This window comes from Phyllostomus discolor, chromosome 12 (assembly GCF_004126475.2).
Source record: "Phyllostomus discolor isolate MPI-MPIP mPhyDis1 chromosome 12, mPhyDis1.pri.v3, whole genome shotgun sequence".
Taxonomy (NCBI): domain Eukaryota; kingdom Metazoa; phylum Chordata; class Mammalia; order Chiroptera; family Phyllostomidae; genus Phyllostomus; species Phyllostomus discolor.
The window spans coordinates 15,199,004-15,217,166 of record NC_040914.2 but is presented as its reverse complement, the minus strand read 5'-3'; the positions used below and the strand labels follow the sequence as shown (position 1 = coordinate 15,217,166).

Below are 18,163 nucleotides of genomic sequence, written 5' to 3'. Positions count from 1 at the left end.
ACTTCTGTCTTGTTCCTGATCTTAAAGGAAATAATTTTACTTTTTTCCCATTGAGTATGACATTGGCTGTGGGTTTGTCATATATGGCCTCTATTATTTTGAGATATTTTTCCTGTGTTCCCACCTTGCCAAGAGTGTCCATAAATGGGTGTTGGATTTTGTCAAATGCTTTTTCCTGCATCTCAATAGATATGATCATATGATTTTATCCTTTATTCTGTTTATGTGATGTATCATGTTAATTGATTTGCAGATATTGTACCAACCTTGCATCCTGGGAATAAATTCCACTTGATCACAATGTACAATTTTATAATATACTGCTAAATTCGGTTTGCTAATATTTTGTTGAGGATTTTTGCATCCACGTTTATCAGAGATATTGCCCTATAATATTTTCTTTGTAGTGTTTTTAACTAGTTTTGTAATTAGGATAAAACTAGCCTTATAAAATAAGCTTTTGAGTGTTCCCTCCTCTTGTATTTTTTGGAATATGAATTTTTTGAGGAGAAGAGGTGTCAGTTCTTGTTTGAATGTTTGTTAAAATTTACCTGTGAATCTATCCAGTCCATAACTTTTGTTTGTTGCAAGTATTTTGATTACTGCTTTCATTTCTTGAGTTGTAATTAGTCTGTTCAGATTTTTTTCTTGACACACATTTGGAAGATTGTATGTTTATAAAAATTTATTCATTTCTTCCAGATTGTCGATTTGTTGGCATATATTTGTTCATAATATTTGCTTATATATATTTTTTGCATTTCTGTGTTGTCATTTGTTACTTCTGTTTTCTTTCTAATTTTATTTATTGGGTTCTGCCTCTTTTTTCTTGATGGGTTTGGTTAATTACTTATCACTCTTTTTATCTTTTTATAGAACCTGCTCTTGGATCTATTGGTTTTTGGTTTTTTTTTAGACTCTGTATATTACTTATTTCTGCCTTGATCTTTATTATTGTTTTCTTGTAATAGGTTTGGAATTTGTTGGCTGTTTGTTCTCTAGTTCCCTTAAGTGTAAGATTAGTTGTTTAGTTCAAGTTTTTTGTTTGTTTATTGATGTAGGCCTGTTGTGCTAAAAATTTCTCACTTAAGACTGCTTTTGCTGTGTCCCATAGATTTTGGGTTGTTCTGTCTTATTTTCATTTGTCTCAAGATATATAATTTTTTTTTGTTAAAGATTTATTTATTTAAGACCTGGCTGGTGTGGCTCAGTGGATTGATCACTGGACTGCAAAGCAAAGGGTCGCTGGTTTGATTGCAAGTCAGGGAACATGCCTGGGTTGTAGGCCAGGTTCCCAGTAGGCAAGCACACATTGATGTTTCTCTCCCTCTCCCTCTCCATCCCTTCCCCTCTCTCTAAAAATAAATACATAAATAAATAAATTTAAACATAAATAAAAAAATTATTTACTTATTTTTAGAGAGAGGGGAAAGGAGGAAGAGAGGGAGAGAAAATCAATGTGTGTCTGCCCCTTGCACACCCCACCCCAGGAATCTGGCCTGCAACCCAGGCATGTGCCCCAACTGGGAATGGAACTGGCAGCCCTCTGGTTGCTGGTGCTCAATCCACTGAACCACACCAGCCGGGAGTGTCTCAAGGTATATCTTGATTGATTCCTTGATCTGATTGTTAATCCATTCATTGTTTAGTAACATTATTTAGTTTCCATGTGTTTTTTAGGTTTTTTTTAAAGATTTTATTTATTTATTTTTTAGAGAGGGAAGGGAGGGAGAAAGAGAGAGAGAGAGAAACATCAATGTGAGGTTGCTGGAGGTCATGGCCTGAAATCCAGGCATGTACCCTGACTGGGAATCGAACCTGCAATACTTTGGTTTGCAGCCCGCGCTTGATCCACTGAGCTATGCCAGCCAGGGCTTTTTTTTTTTTTTTTTTTTTTTTTTTTTACAATTGACTTCTCATTTCATATCATTGGGGGCCAGGATGATGCTGACTATGATTTTAATGTTTCTAAACTTATTGAGACCTGTTTTGTGTCCTAACATGAGGTCTATTTTAGAAAATATTCCATGTACACTTGCAAAGAATGTATATTCTCTGCTTTGGGATGAAATACATTGAAAATATCAATTAAATTTCCTGTGGTCTACTGTGTCATATAATGCCACTGTTTCTTTGTTGATTTTCTGCCTGGAAGATCTACTCATTGATGTCAATGAAGTGTTAAAATTCCCTATTATGACTCTCTTGCTGTCGATCTCTCCCTTTATGTTCATCAAGATTTGCTTTATCTATTTAGTTGCTGCTATGTTGGGTGCATAACTATTTACAAGGGTTCTATTTATTGTTTGAATGATCCCTTTATTGTTATGTGTGCCATTTCATTCTCTTCTTGTGGCCTTTGTTTCAAAGTCTGGTCTTTCTGATATAAGTACTACTCCCTGAGACTTCTTTTCATTTCTATTTGTATGAAATATGATTTTCCATGCCTTTACATTCAGTCTGTGTGTTTCCTGTGTTCTGAGGTGGGTCTCATGTAGACAGCATATATATGGGTCTTGTTTTTTTACCCATTCAGCTCTCATATGTCTTTTGATTGGAACATTGAAGCTGTTTACATTTAAAGTGATTATGGATAGGTACATATTTATTATTATTTTATTCTTTACAATTCTATTCCCTTTTTTTTAAAAAGATGTCACTTTAACTTTTGTTATGGTACTGGTTTGGTGATGATGAACTCCTCTAGCATATTCTTGTCTAGGAAGCTCTTTATTTTTCCTTCAAGTTTAAATGAGAGCCTTGCTGGGTAGAGAAGTCTTAATTGTAGGTCTCTGCTTGTCATCACTTTGAATATTTTGTGCCAGTCCCTTGAGGCATGAAATATTTCTGTTGAGAAATCAACACACAGTATTATGGGAGCTTCCTTGTAGGTAAGTATCTGTCTCTCCCTGCTTTTAAGATTCTTCTTTGTCTTCAACCTTTGGCATTTTAATTATGTTGTGTGCTGGTGTGGGCCTCTTTGGGTTCATCTTTTTGGGACTCTCTGTGCTTCTTGGACTTATGTATCATTTTTCTTCACCATGTTAAGGAAGATTTTAGTCATCATTTTTTTCAAATAGGTTCTCAATTTCTTGCACTTCCCTTCTTCTGGTACCCATATTATAAGGATATTGTTATGATTCATGTTGTCCCAGAGGCTCCTTAAAGCATTTTCATTTATAAATAATTTTTTTCTGTTGTTCGAATCCAGTTGTTTCCATTTTCCCACCACCACTTTCCCCTGCCCCTGCTAGCCCCATCTCCCACCCTCAGTCCCACACCCCTTTTTTGGATTTGTCCATGGGTCTTTTACATGTTTCTTGATGACCTTTCCCTTCTTTCCCCTGTTATCTCCCTCTCCCCTCCCCTCTGGTTACTGTCAGTTTGTTCTTTATTTCAGTGTCTTTGGTTATATTTTGCTTGCTTTTTGTTTTGTTGATTAAAAATTCTTTGTCTTTATGCTGCTCTGATTGGCATTTTTTTTGCTACCTTGTCCTCCAAATCACTGAACTGACTTCCTTCTTTATCTGGTCTGCTGATTGATTCCTTCTAGTGTATTCTTCATTACAGGCATTGCATTCATTTCTCACTGGTTCTTTTCAATTTTTTTATGTTCTCTTTTATGCTTACTATGGTTGGTTTAAGTTCTCACTGAGCTCATCCATTGTTCACTTACATTTCTTAAGCATCCTTAAAACTATTGTTTTGAACTCTGTATCTGGTAGCCTGCTTGCCTCCATTTCATTTAGTTCTTTTTATGGAGATTTCTCCTGTTCTTTCATCTGAGGCATATTTCTTTGTCTCTGTTTTTGTTTCTGTGTGTTAGGTAGGTCTGCTATGTCTCCTAATCTTGGTATTGTGGTCTTAGTAGTGGGTGTCATGTGGGGCTTAGTAGCGCAGTTTCCCTTATTACCCAAGCACGGTGCTCCAAGAATGTCCCTTGTTTGGGTTGTGTAAGCCCTCCTGTTGTAGTTAAGGCTTGGTTGCTGTTGGCCCTTCCATGAGTGGGGCCAACCCTCAGGCTGGCTGACCATATGGGCTGACCCTGACCGTCGTGGATAGTCTGCTGTGTGAGTGCTGACCTCACAGAGCAGAATTTGCTCCAGCAGGGTCTGGTGTCTGCCAAGATCTCCAGACCCTTTGGACATCAGTTTGTGGAGCTAACCGGGTTGCGCTCTGATTTGTTCTGACAGCAGCCAGTGGGAGTTTTGTTCCAGAGCCCTTTTGGGAGGGAGTCTTGTATCAAACACTGCCTGTATTGGTCATGAACTATCTGTTAGGATTCACGGTTTGAGTCTGCCTGTGATGGCCTGCATGTGTGTGGGAGAGGCTGAGGTGTTCACCAAAGCCAGCTTCCACCAACACTGAGCATAGGTGTAAGTCAGGAAGAGGCCCAAGGCATCTTGAGATCCACCTTTGTTTGGCTCCATCTGCAGGCTTCCTGTTAGGGTCTGTCACTAAAAGAACCACCAGAGATATACAGAGTTGCATGAGATATGTTCTCAGTGGGTCGCCAGGTAGGGAGAAGTGGTGTTAACCAGAATGATATAGATTATAACTCCATGCCAGTGCTGGGTTTGAGGCTACTCTGTAAAAATCCCAAGGTATGCCACAGCCAGCTGCCATCCTTGGCATGCCCATAGAGCTTTGTGTTGCCTAGGGGTCTTGGGAAATTGTCAGGATAGGCTACCATGGTTTATCTGGACCCAGCTGACCAATATTTAGACATGAGAAGGGAGAGCTCTGCATGGAAATGGTTGCACTGGTTGGGCATATGAGGGAAAAATGGCCAGTGTCCTAGATCCACACAGCTCAGTCTGTCCCAGTTTGGGCCAGAACTCATTGACAGCTCTAGCATCAGGGAAGGGCTGCCAGGGGTAGTTGGGGCCAGTGGATCTTTCATGGGGATGGTTGGTGCCTGTCAGGATTGTGGGAAGGGAACAGGGAAAAGGCCTTGACCTCAGAGCCATACAACTCAGTCTCTGACACTCTTTTGAGTCCTCCCAAACCTTTGCATCAGAGATGTTGGCAGCTTAGTTCTCTGTTGCATGCCAGTTCAGCAGAGTGGGCCTATAGGGACTCAGGAGGTTGGGACTGTTGCAATCCCCAGTGATGTGCTGTATGGAGGGGAGTGCTTGATACAAGAAAGGTGGCATCTCTGGGCAGTCAGTGTATGAGAGGGACTCAGCACAGGGGTCCTGATTTTTTTTTTTAATCTTTCTCCCAGGAGCTACACAACTCAGTTTGTCCTCACATGATTCCTACTCTGCTTTGGGCTGCCCTGTCTCTGCTGGAGCTCAGCATGAGAGGCTGCTAATGAGATTTTGTACTTTGGCCCTTTAAAAGGGCACCTGGGTTTCTAGCTGACTTTTCTCTGTTGTTGGCAGATAGAATCTCTGCTGATTTTCACAGCCTGATGATATGTGGGCTCCTTATTCTGCCACTGTTGCTCTGGGCTGGAGCCCTCCCTCATTTGTGGGTATGAGCTGGCATGGGGTTGAAATTTCTTGCTCATCACAAGGGATCTTTGAAGCTGAGATATCCCTCTGGAATCTCAGCCATGCATGTGGGTGTTGGGCCATCTCTTTTGTGTCCTTGCTCTTCCTACCATTCTTGATGTGGCTTCTTCAAAGATCCTTGGTTATAAGACTTCTGTTCAGCTAGTCTTCAGTTGGTTATTCAGGTGGATTGTTCTATATTTTAGTTGTAACTGACATTAAAAGTGGTAGCCATGAGTATTTGGTTGGCCAAAAAGTTCATTTGGTGTTTTGCATAAGATGGCTCCCCTACTGCTTAGTTGTCTTTAACTTCATTCAAAACAATTTTGTTAGATTGTATTGTGACAGCTGTTATATCAGTGAACATTTAAAAAAACTTGTCAAAATTTCTGAAATTTTGAGTACCCATTTTAACATGGAAGATGAAAGAAAAGAAGCAATGTTTTTAGCATATTATGCTTTATTATTTCAAGAAAGGTAAAAATACAACTGAAATGCAAATAAAAAGATATTTGTGTAGTTTATGGAGAAAGTGCTGTGACTGAACGTCTCAGAAGTGGTTTGTGACATTTGTGCTGGGGATCTCTCAGGGGACAATGCTCCATGGTTGGGTAGATCATTTGAAGTTGATAGCGATCACATCGAGACATTAATGGAGATCAATCAATATTACACTATGCAGGAGATGAAGTTATTGGTAAAAATGAAAAAAAAAGTGTCTTTCCTTTTATGGAAAAAAACATATGAATTTTTTGGCCAACCCAATATAAGAGATGCAAATTTTTCTTCAAGTTCAAGTTTTCCTAACTGAGTTGGGGAGGGGGGAAGCCTCAGGCCAAAGCACGTTCAAGGCCTTTTCTATCTACTATGAGGTTAGCTGTGGGCATCCTTCCAAAATTAGAGCCTTCTCAGTATCAACGTGCACTTTTAATTTGGTGGGAATTGTTCCCACATTTGGTATATAGACAGTAGAAGTGTTTTCCTGAATTTGGCCCCAGGGATGAGGGCAGCAATTCCACAATGTCCATTTCAGTTGAGCTGTGGTGTGGAGTGTATGCTTTTTTCAACAAGGAAAACAGTAAAGGGTTTCATGGTGCAAGAATTTAAAAAAAGGATGGTGGTCAAAGAGGGAAGGAGCAATGGAAAGAAAACTCCTTGATCCAACATCTTGGGAGGAAGCAGAATACCTCAATGTCAGCCACTTCTCTTCCTAGTCAATGTGATTTTGAGGCTTCCAGGTTTTGCACAGGACAAGATGTGAAGTGGAGCCTTCTTCAGTTGTGGAATATGGACCCAAGTGCTGACACCTTTTGTTTGACAGCATGTGAGTTTTCAAGAGTACTTGGTAAGGTCCTTTGCATTAATCTCTCTTATGTAAAAGCATGGGAGCAAAACAGACTGTTCAGTTTTTTCTTGTGATGAAGACTTTGAAGATCTCTATTAGCAACTTTTGCATACATAATGCAGTATTGCTACCCATAGTCACCATGCTGGACACCATACCCCCAGCACTTACTCATTTAGTAACTAGAAATTTATCCCTTCTGACCACCTTTCCCCATTTATCCCACCCCAAGTCCTCACCTTGGGCAATAGCCAATGTGTCCTTTGTATCTATGTGGTATCTTCAAGATTCCACATGTGAGATCATACAGTATTTGTCTTTCTTTGTCTTTTTTTCACTTAGCATCATGCCTTCAAAGTCCATTCATGTTGCCTCAAATGGCAGAATTTTCTTTCTTTTCATGACTGTATAGTATTCTATTCTATATACATACCCTCTTTTTAAACCCATTCATTCCTTGATGGACATATGTTATTTTCATGTCTTGGCTATTGTGAATAATGATGCAATGAACATGAGTGCAGATATCTTTTTGAAATACATTTCCTTTTCTTTGGGTATATACCTAGAAGTAAATTGATCAATAATTTGGTAGTTTTCTTTCTATTTCTTTGAAAAATCTTTATACTGTTTTCCATAGTGGCTGCAACAATATATATTCCTACCCACAGCGCAGAAGGGTTATTTTTTCCCCATTGTCTAAAGCACTTGTTATCTCTGGTCTTCCTTTTTTTTTTAATTTTAATTTTATTTTATTTATTTATTTATTTATTTATTTTTTTCATCCCACAAGAAGCCATAACTTTATTAATGATAGAAACAGTACAAATTTCAAACCAAGCTGCAGTAACTCTTCAAACACCAAAGAAAAAAAAATCTTCCTTTTTAGATGGTTATATTGTTAATTCCATAATAGCATTTACAATATCATTACTGTTGTTCTTCAGGGCTCGGACTGCCTTTGCTCTAGACACATTTGCTTGTGACATGACCAATTCTATGTCCTTAACTTCCACACCTGTTTCATCAACCTCTTCCTCTTCACTTTCCTCTTGTACAGTTGGAGTCTGTGTGTTTTCTTGAATGTTTGATACAGCTTCACCTTGAACTTTGAATTTCTCAGCAGCTGCTAGCTGTGCTTGCTGAGATAAATCCTCAATCTTGGCTTCCCCAAACACTATGTAGGTATCTGAAGCTGGGCTCTTGTAGACATCTGGTTTTGTGATGACAAAGAGGATATTCTTAGATTTCCGGATAGTGACCCTAGTAACTCCCGTAACCTGTCAAAGACCCAGTTTGGACATAGCCTTCCATGCCTTCTTTTCACTCCAACTCTGTTTTGCTTTACTGGCTGGTTCTTCATCAATTTCAGCTGCCGCTGCCAGCTGGGCTTGTTGTGTGGTTGCCTGTGTGGAATCTTGTTCCTCGAGCTCTGGTACTGATTCATCACTGTCAGATTCTGTTCCAGACCCTGTCTCAGCCTGGGGCTGTGGCAACTCCTGCTCTGTTGCAGGGACGGTTTCTGTGGCTTCACCAGGCATTTTGTGAAGGGAACGTGGAACCAAGATGGCGGCAGAAAGAGACCATCAATTTTTATTTTTTCAATGTGTGGTTACCTCTCACACACCCTAACTGTGGGCCTGGTCCACATCCTAGGCATGTGTCCCACTGGGAATTGAACTGGCCTGCAGGCTGGCACTCAGTTCACGGAACCACACCATGATAAGGGGCTTGTCTTCCTTATCATAGCCTTTCCAACAAGTGTAAGGTAACATCTCATTGTGGTTTTGGTTTGCATTTCTCTGATGATAAATGATGTTGAGCACCTTTTGGAGTATCTGTTAGCCATTTGGATGTCTTGTCTGAAAAAATGTCTATTTAGTTTCTCTGCCCATATTTTAGTCAGATTGTTATTTTTTGCAATTGAGTTGTGTGAGTTCTTTATATATCTTTATTATTAATCCTTTATCAGATATATAACTTGCAAATATTTCCTCCCATTTGATAGACTGGTTTTCATTTTGTTGTTAGTTTCCCTTGCTCTGCAAAAGCTTTGCAGTTGGATGCAGTCCCACTTGTTTATTTGTACTTTTGTTGCCTTTGCTTTTGGTGTGAAATCCAAAACATTATGCCCAAGATGGATGTTGAGAGGCTTACTGCCTGTGTTTTCTTAGAGGAGTTTATGGTCTCTGGTCTTGTTTGCAAGTGTTTAATGCATTTTGAGTTGATTTTTTGGGTGTATGTTGTGAAATAGGGATGTAGTTTTGTTCTTTTGCATGTGGCTGTTTGTTATCCCAACACTATTTTTTGGGCCCTAGGCTTGGCCCCTCTTGCTCCCCTGCCTCACCCCACCAACCTCCCATCCTCACCAGTGGGCCCCCTCCACATTTGGGAGCCCACAAGACCTGCAGCCTTCGAAGGTCCCCTGCTCCCCGTGCCCTGCCAATCCCCCTTCCCTTCCTTCCCTCCACCCTCTTTGCCTGGCCTCCCTCTCTGTTCTTCACTCTTCCTTTGCCTATAGCCCCCCTTCTGGCCCTTCTCTGGCCCTAGGCACCTGGGCAGACAGCTTACCTGCCACTACTGTCCTCTTGCTTAGTCACCTCCCACTGCCACCCCCCTTCCTTGGGCTGTGCTGCAAACTGTCCCCTAGGCCTGGAATTCCTGTCATTGGGCACCAGGGATCTTGAAGCTTCATGACTAAGGCACCTCAGTCTCCCTGGGAGACAGGAGACAGTGGCTGGGAGTCCCTTCAGCACAGCAAATGCTGCCAGGGCCGGGGAGGCTGTGGCAGCAGGAGAGAGTTGAAGCCCTGCTGTGAGCAATGGGGGGATGGAAGACTGCAGGAATGGGGAGGGAAAGCTGGTACCTGGGTTTTCTAGGGGTGGCAGTACCATGTTCTTCCCACACAAGCTTGGCTTTAGACTCCCCTGACTTAGGTTTCTGAGGCCACAACTACAGGTATCCTAATGCACCCTGTGACCCCAGAGGTGCCAGGCCAGGCTCCAGTCAGCCCATCTGGCCTCACCCTCCTTGCCTGCCCACATTGTTCCCTGAGGCAGGTGCTTTCCTTGTCTACCTTAGAAACTTTCCCGGAGGACTTCTGGCAAGATGGAGGCATAGGTGGACGCACCGTACCTCCACACACAACCAAGATTAGGACAACAATTTAGAGGCAGAATAACACCCAGAACTGACAGAGAATTTATCAGAATGGAAGTTGGACAGCCAAGAAGTTGAAGTAAACCCGTTCATCCAGACTGGTAGAAGGGGTGGAGACAAGTGTGGGTTGCAGCACAAAGAGTGCGGGGAGAGCTGGACGCCTAAGGCAACCAGTCAGGGGCACGAAAGATTGCAGCGGGTAGACCCTGAGTACACAAGCGGCACCTGGTGGACCCAGTGAGGCTGCGATTGTGGACCAGGGCAGAGCGCGCAGCCCAGGATCCCAGGGAAGGGACTGAGATCCCAGGAGAGTGGGGCTGCCGCCATTGTTCCCTCCCACCCCCACCCCCACATACAATGTCACAATCTAGCAACTGGGGTTCCCAGCCCCAGTGAACACCTAAGGTTCCACCCCTCACTGTAACAGGAGTGATCAGACCAAAAAAAAAAAGATAGAGAGAGAGAGAGAGAGAGAGATGGCTCAAACAGAAGAACAAATCAAAGCCCCAGAACTCATCCTTTTAAGCAACCAAGAGATAGCCAACTTATCAGATGCACAGTTCAAAACACTGGTGATCAGGAAGCTCACAGAATTGGTTGATTTTGGGCACAAATTACATGAAAAAATGCAGGTTACCATAAAAGAGATGAAGGAAGATGCACGGAGAACCAATAGTGATGGGAAGGAAACTGGGACTCAAAACAATAGAGTGGACCAGAAGGAAGAAAGAAAAACCTAGCAGGAAAGAATGAAGAAATAAGAATTCAAAAAAATGAAGAGAAGCTTAGGAACCTCCAGGACATCTTTAAACATTCCAACATCCAAATTATATGGATACCAGAAGGGGAAGAGGAAAAGCAACAGATTGAGCACGTATTTGAACAAATAATAAAGGAGAACTTCCCCATTCTGGCAAAGGAAATAGACTTCCAGGAAATCCAGGAAGCTCAGAGAGCCCCAAAGAAGTTGGACCCAAGAAGAAACACACCAAGGCACATCATAATTACATTAGCCAAGGTAAAAACGAAGGAGAGAATCCTAGAAGCAGCAAGAGATAAGGGGACAGTCACCTACAAAGGAGTTCCCATCAGACTGTCAGCTGATTTCTCCAAAGAGACCTTACAGGCAAGAAGGGGCTGGAAAGAAATATTCCAAGTCATGAAAGACAAGGACCTATATCCCAGTTTACTCTATTCAGGAAAGCTTTCATTTAGAATGGAAGGGCAGATAAAGTGCTTCTCAGATAAGGTCAAGTTAAAGTTCATCATTACCAAGCCCTTATTTTATGAAATGTTAAAGGGACTTATCTAAGAAAAGAAGATAAAGAAAAAACATGTATAGTAAAAGGACAGCAAACTCACAATTATTAACAATCACACCTAAAGCAAAACCAAAATAAACTAAGCCAACAACTAGAACAGGAACAGAACCACAGAAATGGAGATCACATGGAGGGTTAGCAACAGGGGAGAGGGAGGAGGAGAGGGGGAAAAGGTATAGAGAATAAGTAGCATAGATTGTAGGTTGAAAATAGATAGGGGGAGGGTAAGAGTGGTATGGGAAATGTAGAAGCTAAAGAACTTATAAGTATGACACATGGACATGACTAAAGGGGGGATATGGGTGGGAGAGGGTGTACAGGGTGGAGGGGAGTGAAGGGAAAATGGGACAACTGTAATAACATAATAAAAATATATATATATAAAAAGAAACTTTCCCTTTCAGACCTAACATATTCAATTGCTTCCATAGGGTGCCAGCCTTGGCACTTGCACTACATTTGAGGGGCCTTGGGGGCCTGACTGCCCTGGCTGTGGCTTCTCTGCACCCTTTAGAACACAAAGCTGATACCTTTTCACTCAAGAGACAGAACTTGGAGGTTTCTCACCTAGCCACTCTCTCAACCCCTGGCTCTGTTGATTAGACCCAGGACCTTGAGGACGTAGGTCTGGAGACCAAATGTGAGGAAATAGACTTCCAAATGTGACGTGACCGAAAGCTGCTAATAGCATGAATCTCCTCTGAAAGCCCCACCCTGAGATCTTGGTGCCAGGGAAGGTGGACACAGGCCAGAAGCAGAGGGAAAATGCAGCCTTGGTCAGTCTGAGGCTAGTGAGCCAAATCCCCAGGCTCCACGTTCCCACCCCGATCCTGGCCCCTACTCAGTGCTTCAGGGGCCTGCTGTCTCGGTCTGGGCAAGAGGCAGGTGCTCCTCGGGAGGTCCCATTTTGCCCCCTGGATGGGGATTATGTGGTCTTCTCTCCTGGGTGCCCAGGGCTATGGGGATTAAAACCATACAGTCCCCATACAAGAATGAATGAACTGGCCACTGTAGGTCAGTTAGGGAGCTCTGTGGACTGGCCCTTCTGTTCAGTCTGAGGGTTTCTGTCCCTGACTCACCCCTCTGGGAAGGACAGTGTCCTGCTGGGTTTTTGGCCCAGGTCCCTGCTTCTAGCTGACTGTGCCCAGTATGCACAGCTGCTCTCTGGCTCTAGGGGTACACATGGGAACCCCCTTTCCTCCACCTGGACAAATGGGTGCACACAACCCCTTCATTGCAGAGCTACCTGGCCTCAGAGAATATACCTGGGGAAGAGTTCAGTACTTTTCCTCTCTTCCTCTTTAATGGCTGGCAGGCACCTCAATTTTGACACCACGGTGACCAAATGTTGAAGAAAAGGATCCCAGGCCATGGTCAGACACAGGGACTGTGAGCTACTTCAGGTGGGTTTGGCTGCCCACATGTGTGACAGTCTGCAACATATCAGAAGTGGCCTGCCTCAGGACACTAGAGTGAGTGGTCCTGGGCCCGGCACCACCCCAGCCCCAGCTCAGTCTCCTGTTTCCCTGAGGGGCTCAGGCAGTGAAAGCTGATGGAACTCTACATCTCTGCTTGTTAGTTTCTCTACCAAGGTATCCCTCCTTCTGAGCTGACTTCTAGGGGGCCTGTAGTGGGTAAGAAACCAGCTTGGCACAGAGGGGGCTCTGCCCAATAAGTCCAGTCCCAGGGTCCAGAATGAGGGGCTGTGTATTGTGGTCTTTCCTCAACCCTGCATGGGTTCATGGTCATAATCATCCACACCCACCCTGAGATGCAAAGGCACACACACACTCATACCCTCACACATGCTTATGCTTTCACTCATATTCACAGAAACACATTTACGTCCAAAGGCACAGGTCTATAATTACAGAAAAATGTATAAGGAGGTCTAAAGTTACAAAAGTGCACATATTTATCCAAAATCATGTACCCATGGACCCTTTGCAGCTCCACTACCTCATATCTGGTGCATGACTCCTGTCTCTCCCCACAGCTCACCTTCTGGCCTCCAAGCACTCCCAGAGCTCTTAGCTGGAAGGGTGGTGGCAGGGTGTTCAAGAGGAACACTCAGAGAGGATGGAGCCAGGGTACTAGCAATGTAGTCACCTTTCTTCTATGTGCCACGATCCTCAGACTCATTGCAGCTCATGAGCCAGGGAGAAGCCTCCAGTCCTCCCCACCACTTGGGGTGCAATTGAAGAATTTAAAAATATTCATGTAGTCTATATTTGGCAGGTCATTAACCTAAAATGTTTTCAACAAGTCCCAAACTCACTGAAAACACTTAAGGAACAAATACTGTAAGAATGGAAATATGCAGGATATGTGAATGGAAAACATTGTGCTTACAAGAAGAGAAGTTTATGGTTAATTATGGTATACCTTGTATAAGAGAATTGTATTAAGTTTTTAGCTAAGTGGAATAATACATGAACTATGTATATAACTTTAACAAAATATATTCGGGTGGGTAGAATTTTTTTCTATGGTTGCAACTATGCTAATAAAGAAACATTGGACACACCAATGGAAACTACACACAAAAGGAAACACTACATGTGCGAGGAAGATGGCATTGTGGGGAACCCTGTTTTTCAACAATTCTGTAAAATGGGCAGATACAATTCAGTTACAACCATATGGGTGTATTGTAATCAAAGTCTTCCTAGCCACAGAGAACAAATACTACCCTCAGGCTTTTAATACCTATGTCATAGAAACAGAATAAAGTTGTGCAGAAGCAGAGAGAGTAGGGTTTAATGAGTTTGACCCTGAGGACATATTGAAACTAACTTTTCATTTCAGAAAAGCCCACCTTTAAATTCAATGTTCCAGTTCAGTAATAAAAAACATTGACAGAGGACCTGCTATGTGCACAGCATTTGGGACACAAAGATGAATAAGACATTCTTTATACTTTTTGGAGGATGTGCTGCCTGAAGTGAGGGCAGAGGAGGCATAAAGAAGGAAATGCTCATTCCAGGAGTGTTTGGGGGAAAACCAACAGGCCAGGGGAGGTAATGAAGTGGGTGAGAGGAAGAATGACATGAAGTCAAGTGTGGCTCTGTTGTTTTTGGAAGTGGGACTAGATGGATCATGGGGAAATGTCAAAAGCAGATGCAACATGAGTGGAGTTCCAGGATCGGGCTGGGAGAAAGGTGATTCCACTTGGGATCTGTGGGTTTGGAGTCTCAAAGGAGATGGCCCACCCAGGGAGATGCTGAGTGGGGAGTCTTCATTGTAAGGACAGAGGAGGAAGCTGGTGGGTCTGTGTGAGACCATGCCCTGTGTGAGGGAAAGAGCAAGCAGGAAACTCTGGGAAGAGCACTATGGAAAGGGGTGGCACAGAGACTAGAACCCATGAAGACACAAAGGAACTGATGAGAGGAAGCAGAACAAAAAGTCCCAAAAGCCAATGGAAGGTCAAGCCAATATGTGGAGGAGCCTTTATGGTGAGCCAGTGACCAGGACTGAGTCCTGGAAAGGGACATCCTGTGGGCAGCAGCAAGCCTGCACAGGTCCTACTTGCAGGAGAGGTTCAGATGGCCAGGGGTGCTTCAAAGTGGTGACCTCAGCTCATAGAAACCAGGTGTCTGTAACACACTTTGATTCTAGGGCAATGCCTACCAATGAATTTCTCATTTTACCTCTCAAAATAAATTCCTAGAACCCTATGGAGCTATCATTCAAGGTGTCACTCAAGGCTTATTAAGTGGTTTGGCTGGAGGCTAACTGGCAAGTCATCAGTATTTATGATTCCTCTGATGCTTCTCTGTAAATGGTTAGAAGTGGTTACTCTTTTGGAGTAAACTGAGCTAGCTGTCCCATGCCAGAAAGTGTTTCCTGCTCTTTCTTTTGTCTCCCTAGTCTCCTAAGTTAGTTGATCAATTTTTACAGAATGTGTTAGCAAATTCAACACAAATTGAACAAATTTTTTAAATTGGTTTCCTTGAATGAGATGACTGTGATTTTAGTCCTGGCCTTATGCCTTAACATTAAATACAAATTCAGTGTGTGATAAAAAGAACTGGTGTTCTGTGGATTCTGGGTAAAAATGTCAGCCAGTGAAACAGTCTTCCCCTGACTCATTCAGAGGAAATTGTGTGGCAAAGCCTCATCTAGGAGAAGGTTAATGCTGATTTGTCAAAATCTGTAAATCGTGTAGCACAGATGCTGATGGAACCACCAAATAAAGCAAACATACTGAGATGAGCAAGATGTTTGAATTCTTTAAAATGTGGTTAGTCGTTCTTATTCTGATAATAGGGTGGGTTGTGTACCACCTCAGGCAAGGGCCTTCTGAATGGCCAATTACAGCTGTCAGGATGGGCTCATAGGAATCAATTTGCTTTACTAAAGATCATTTAATGCCATTTATTCATTATAACATACATAAGAACAATCAAAATTATCTATGGGTAGTCACAGCACCCAGAAGTGGTTGAGCCTGCCCTGCATACCCAAATCTTTTGCCCTGTGTTTCTGTGAAATGGTTTTAACCAATATTTTCTACCATCATAAAAAATATTTGCCATTTCCTGATGGTGTCTCAGTTGAAGGAGAGTCATGGGAAGGTTCACTGGTACTGAGACAGTGGAATGAGGGACAGAGTCTGTGAGGACTGCTGATAGTCTTTTGGCTTCATTCTACCAGCTCTGGGAAATAGGAAACTCTTTGGGACCTGAAGCAGCAGGCCAGGCCAGGGCTCTGAGGAGGGTCTTGGTCTTCCCAGCAGCTGTCCTCCCTTCACAGCACTGGGGCAGCCAGAAGCACTCCATGGCCTCTTATGACCTTGGCTCTTTTTCATTTGTCTCAGAAAACTGAGGAATGTCATTCTGGGTGGGAGGAAATAAAATCTCCAACTGTGACTGTGTGTTTATGGGAACCTGGACTCCAGGTGCATCTCTTCCAGTTCTCTGTCAACAATTCCACTGTCAGTCAGAGGGCCTGGTCTTTCTGAAAAGTTCTTAAAATGTTGTTCCCAAGTAGCACATGGGAAGGAAAGTAGGCAATGACATGGTCCCCACCTTCCCATGTGTGGGTAAAATGGCTGTCCTGACAGGGCAAGTCTGAAAGATTAGACTAGCCAACCATGAACCCTCCCCAAAGCTTCTTCCCCAGGTCTCTGCACTGCCCTGCAGCCCTGGGGTTGGGTCTGAGGGTCTGAGCTGAGGCTCTGAGGACCTAGCCACACCTTTGCCCTGGGCAGGGGACTGGGGAACTCTAGAGGATGCAGCTGTGACCCCAGGGAGCTGGGTCATCATTTCCTTCCTTGGGTGGACACTGCACAGGTCTGTCCTTGCTTAGTCCTGTCTGAGATGCCAGTGCCTGATGGACCACAGCTACAAAGGGAAGGGGCTTCTCTTGCGGTAGAACGTAACTCCTGGAGCAGGTGGAGGGACAGAGAATGGGGTCCAGCTGCTGATGGAGTGTCTTGCTGAGCGGGGTCCTTAACTCTTCCTCCATTTGGTTCTCCACCTGCACTTGACACTGGAGCTTAGAGCTCAAGGTTGGCATTTCTAGGCAGAATGCATTCACTTAATAATATTTTGCAAACTCCACATCATCAGCCATAAAAATCATGCTCCCCAGCTCTTCAAACCCTGCTGATCCTGGAGAAGGGGGTTCCAGTTGCAGGGTGTGTCTTCAGCACCTGACTTCACCACAGGAAAGCGGTTATTAAGACCGAGAATTCTACAGGGGCCAAGAGAGAGTACAATTTTAGACCTTGAGCACCTCAGGCTGTGGTCAGAAAAGGCAGCCTAGGATGTAGCCTTTGGAGGGGGCAGGCAGCCTTGTGGTGTGTGAGTTTTCAGGCCACCCCCTCCCCTCACTCAGTCAGCAACCCAGGACTCACCCTACAAGAAGGATGTGCTGTCAATTTTCGGCTGGCCTATCTTGAGCTATCTGGCCCAGATGGGAAGCCAGAAGAGTTTAAAGGTAGACTCCTTGGTTTCTGGCCAGCCTGGTCTGTCCTTGCTTCTGACAAATTTGGGAAACAGGAGTAGCCCTGGGTGCCCTGGGGCCTGCAGGGAAGGGAGGGAAGGAGGGTGTGTGTGTTTGGAGGCCTCAGAGAGGCTCTTCCAGACAGCCTCCACCTCCACCTGCAGCTTTCTCCCTAAGTGACTAATGCTGCCTGCAGTAAGGCTGTGAGAACATGGTCCTGACTTGGCAGGAAGCTGAGGGCCAGGTCCACTGCAGAGCCAGCACTGCCCCTGAGTGCCCAGGGGCACAGTGAACAGGATGCTCTGCCTCAGAGGGGACTCAGCCCTCCCCCAGCCTCCAGGCTCCAGTACCTCAGGCAGGGCTTCACCTGTCCTCCCACTGCCACTGCCCCTGCTCCACCCACTCAGGCAGTCCTTGCTTTGCTAAAGGGCCCAAGTCACTGTCCCGTGGGCAGGCTGGTTTGGGGAATGGGGTATATGCCAGGAACAGGGCACTGTTGTTCTTTTTGAAGGAAGGGACTGTGCTGGGTCATGTGGAGGAGAAGGGACCTGTGGGGAAAGCTGCCTTGAGTCGAACAAGCCCAGCCACCCTCTTCTAATGGCCACTGGGAGAGGCCGGCGGGTCAAGTGTGGACACTCTGGTGCCTGTTACATTTTCTTTGGCTGGTGGACCAGTGTCTAGGAAGGCCATCCACCTGGTGACAGGAGCCAGGCAGTGAGATGGCTGAGAACTCACTGTGGGGAAGGAGGCTTCATATAGAGCTGCAGGGCCCACCAGGTTACCTGTAGCAGCCACCCAGCCTATTGCACTCCCTGCATCCAGCAGGTGCCTGATTCACGAAGCTCCAAGAGGTCTGTGTCTCCATGGACTGGGACTCCTGGCACCGGGGA

At 44.2% G+C, this 18,163-nt stretch overlaps 1 protein-coding gene across 1 annotated transcript; it reads right to left on the bottom strand.

Annotated features, from left to right (window-relative positions):
• Positions 1-7,618: 7,618 nt before the first annotated feature.
• LOC114511514 (nascent polypeptide-associated complex subunit alpha-like) lies at positions 7,619-8,438 on the bottom strand. Its single transcript, XM_036012435.1, is given in 1 exon segment — positions 7,619-8,438. A coding segment is annotated over 1 exon segment (648 nt). The 5' UTR covers positions 8,385-8,438; the 3' UTR covers positions 7,619-7,736.
• Between the last annotated feature and the right edge of the window lie 9,725 nt (positions 8,439-18,163).